General features: G+C 34.3%; 1 protein-coding gene across 1 annotated transcript; it reads right to left on the minus strand.

Annotated features, from left to right (window-relative positions):
• Positions 1-247: 247 nt before the first annotated feature.
• On the minus strand, positions 248-1,227 carry LOC144837203 (uncharacterized). Its single transcript, XM_078692219.1, has 2 exons — positions 1,172-1,227; positions 248-549 (listed from the first exon to the last, which is right to left on the minus strand). The coding sequence occupies exons 1-2, from the start codon at positions 1,194-1,196 to the stop codon at positions 248-250; spliced, it is 327 nt and encodes a 108-aa protein (XP_078548345.1). The 5' UTR covers positions 1,197-1,227.
• Between the last annotated feature and the right edge of the window lie 2,071 nt (positions 1,228-3,298).

Genomic DNA, 3,298 nt, shown 5'->3' on the forward strand with positions numbered 1-3,298 from the left:
GCTGCTAAGAAAAAAGCTGAAGAGACGCAATCAAGTATGTTGTTGATGATGAAACAACAAATGGAATTAACTCGTCAACAGATACAAAATAAAAACGTTCAAATGAATAAACAAATGGAGATCATGCTCCGTATAATTGAAAAAAAGTAATGCTCTACCTCTTAAGCCTGTTTTTCTGTCAGTTTATACAATGATTTAGTCTGAAATGAACCTCTTTACCTGCAGCTTGTGCTCCATCCATCTTATATTACCTTAGCAAATCTTCTATGGTTGTCTCTGATAATGCTGGTGGAGCGATACCAGACCCTCTTATCTCATTATTCAATTTTGCCTTCAACTTGTCCTTTAATAGATTCCATCTATCCCTAACATTTCTTCCATCTAAGTTGAAGTCGAAAGATGGTGAAAGATTGCCTGCAATGTCTTGCCATACTTTTCCGCGTTGCTGCGTTCTTTCTCTGTACTGGAAAGGATCCAGCGTAATCATTTCCTTCACTAGCTGGTCATCCTTTTCTGGAGACCACTTCTTAGTTGGAGATATTTTTTTTGCTAAAATAGGATAAAAAATGTATGTAATATCAATCAATAACACTACAGATTAAAAGTATTCTGTCATTATTGATGTTGTTATAGCTCAGTATTATTATAGGCTAGCCTAGGCCTCAAACCAAGTCTAGGTATAACCAATGTAGACAGGACTGGATAAAAAATTACTGGTATGACCTACCGTAGCTACTATTATTAGTACTAGCCTAGGCCTACTACTAGGCCAGAGTGGGCATTGCCTAGCCTAGCCTACTACTACTACCTAGCTAAGCCTAATTAAGAAAGTTAGTAGGCCCTAGCTAGGCTACTTACCTAGCTAGGCCTAGTTAGTGACTTAGTATAGGCCTATGTAGGACTAGGCATAGAATAGGCCGTAGTTTAGTTAGGCCTAGTAGCCTAGGCCTAGATAGATAGCTACTAGTCTAGGTGCGCCTACTACGGGCTAGGTCTAGTAGGTAGACCTATTCTAGCCTACTTTTAGGCAGCAGAGGGAACTTTATTTTAAGTGATAATTTTATCTATTATTAAATCAGGTCATAAATTAAAAATCGATGCAAACATTATTTAGGATTCCATTATTTAATTGATAATCATTTTAAATATAAACATAACCAAATATACATACTTTGGGCAGCTAATTGAGAAGTCATTGTTTGTGTTTTTTATTCGTACACTGTGAACAGCAAAACAACAATTTAATTGGTACACTTGGAGACCACTTAAAACTGCAAGCTGTTGCTTGCAGTGTTAAGTAGCATTTGTCCAGACGGCAGTGATACATTTTCATTGGACATGCCTTATATTGTTTGCAGAAATCCAAGGACCTCATTATGTATCACTGAGACATACTAATAGTAAAATCCTTTAAATATTGTTAGAAACAGTTTTCAAATCTTGTCAATCAATATGACAACAAGCAGTATATTTCTGATGCTGAAAAGCCAGTTTTAGATAATTTCAAAGCTGAGAGACCTATTTCTGACATGAATGTCAAATTAATATCTTAAAAACAAAATGTAGGCCTATCTTATTTTGACTACTCAGATTCAGATGGAAAAGAATGTGTTTGACCGAACAGTAGATACGTATAGCTCTACAACATTTATATATTAGTGTTTGTTTATCAAGAGTTCATGTGAAATTCATCTAAAAATCAATGGTGGTTAATGAATAGAGGCAGGCATGCTGAGCTGGCTAGCTGCAACATTGTATTCCAGTATTGTTGTATACAACTGTTGGAATTTGCAGTTGTTCACACAGAAAAAGATTATTGCACCACGTTTATAATACTCCTACTCTACAATTAGTATTCTATTAAGCAGCGATATCGAACTGAATCCAGGTCCAGGCAAACCAACTACAAATGTATATACATCAAAATGTACATAGTTTGAAAAACAAAATGGACATTTAGGATTCAGATCTGAATGTAGATTGATTTCACTGGTACAATCAATCATTAACATTAAGACGGAACAAATCTTGTTAGATTTCAAATCTTCAGTAGTTGTCTACGTTCTAACTCACTACAAACCGTTCTGAAGGTAACCGAAAATGACCATAATGCCAGAAAGCTTTAACAGCAGCACAGAAAAGCAATAATGGCTGGAGGGAAATCTAAAATTATTTGAAGAAGGTTTGAAAAATAGAGTCAGACGTACAGTATATGGTTAGGGAACAATGAGCAAAAAACTGAATACAAAAAAAGAAAGGGAAATGAAAACAAGAAGAATAAAAGAAAACAAAATGTTTTTCAGGACAGACTTAAGAAAAAGCGGGCATGGGTAACTTAGAAAGGTTACTACAGTATATGTGAAAGATAAACACTGTGTGTCCGATGTTGCATTCCATGAGCTATCATGAAATTTTTTAACAAATGTCACTGGTGCAAATGTCCTAAGGAACACTATCATGACACGACAAAATCATGGTCAATGATTGATCCCAATAAGGAGGCCCCGACAGAAACAGGGATAAATATAACTGCAAATATAGCCACCTTTTACCAATTAAAATAACTAATCTAATTATGTTGATATTACCAAGTGTTTCAACACAAACATTTTGAAGATTTTGTTAGAAGTTTTAAGTGGGGGTTTGGGACAGATAAAAAAACAGGTGATCTCACATACAGAGATTTTAGAGGAGAAGAGCATAAGAAAATACAAAAAAATATAGTAGTTGAGAGAATAATGCCATGGCACACAAAATTGCATAATGTGACCAAATTGTCGCATGATTTCCCTGTCCTAATCACTAAAATGAAAGGCGAGTGATGAAATTTCAGACTTTCATTGTAAAGCAAGATAATGGTTACACTTATATCAGATGACCTACATGACACGCAATGTCACTCCATATATGAATGTTTTTGCATACAAATTCACAAAGTCATTAACATATTCTCACAACAAGGGTTTGAAATATTGAATGATTCATTAACAACATCATATTTCAAAGGGTATTACAAATGCTCATCTTGCAAACAATTAGGTCAGTCGCACTTCATGTTCACTGAGAATGTAGAATAATATTTTCAAACAAATGTAATGGGTATGGAAACAATCATTTTTCACTCAATTTACTTAAATTATTTTAAGATATTAAGCATTTGCGTTACTGTATCATTGATTTACAAAATATTCACTTCAGTAACTGTAAATTTTGCAAGAACAGTAAATGTATTAACATTTTTATTATTATATAAATATATTTAGTGGCCAAGGTTAGAGACAGGCCATGTCTGTATGTT

Source organism: Antedon bifida, chromosome 3, assembly GCF_963402885.1.
Source record: "Antedon bifida chromosome 3, ecAntBifi1.1, whole genome shotgun sequence".
Lineage (NCBI taxonomy): Eukaryota > Metazoa > Echinodermata > Crinoidea > Comatulida > Antedonidae > Antedon > Antedon bifida.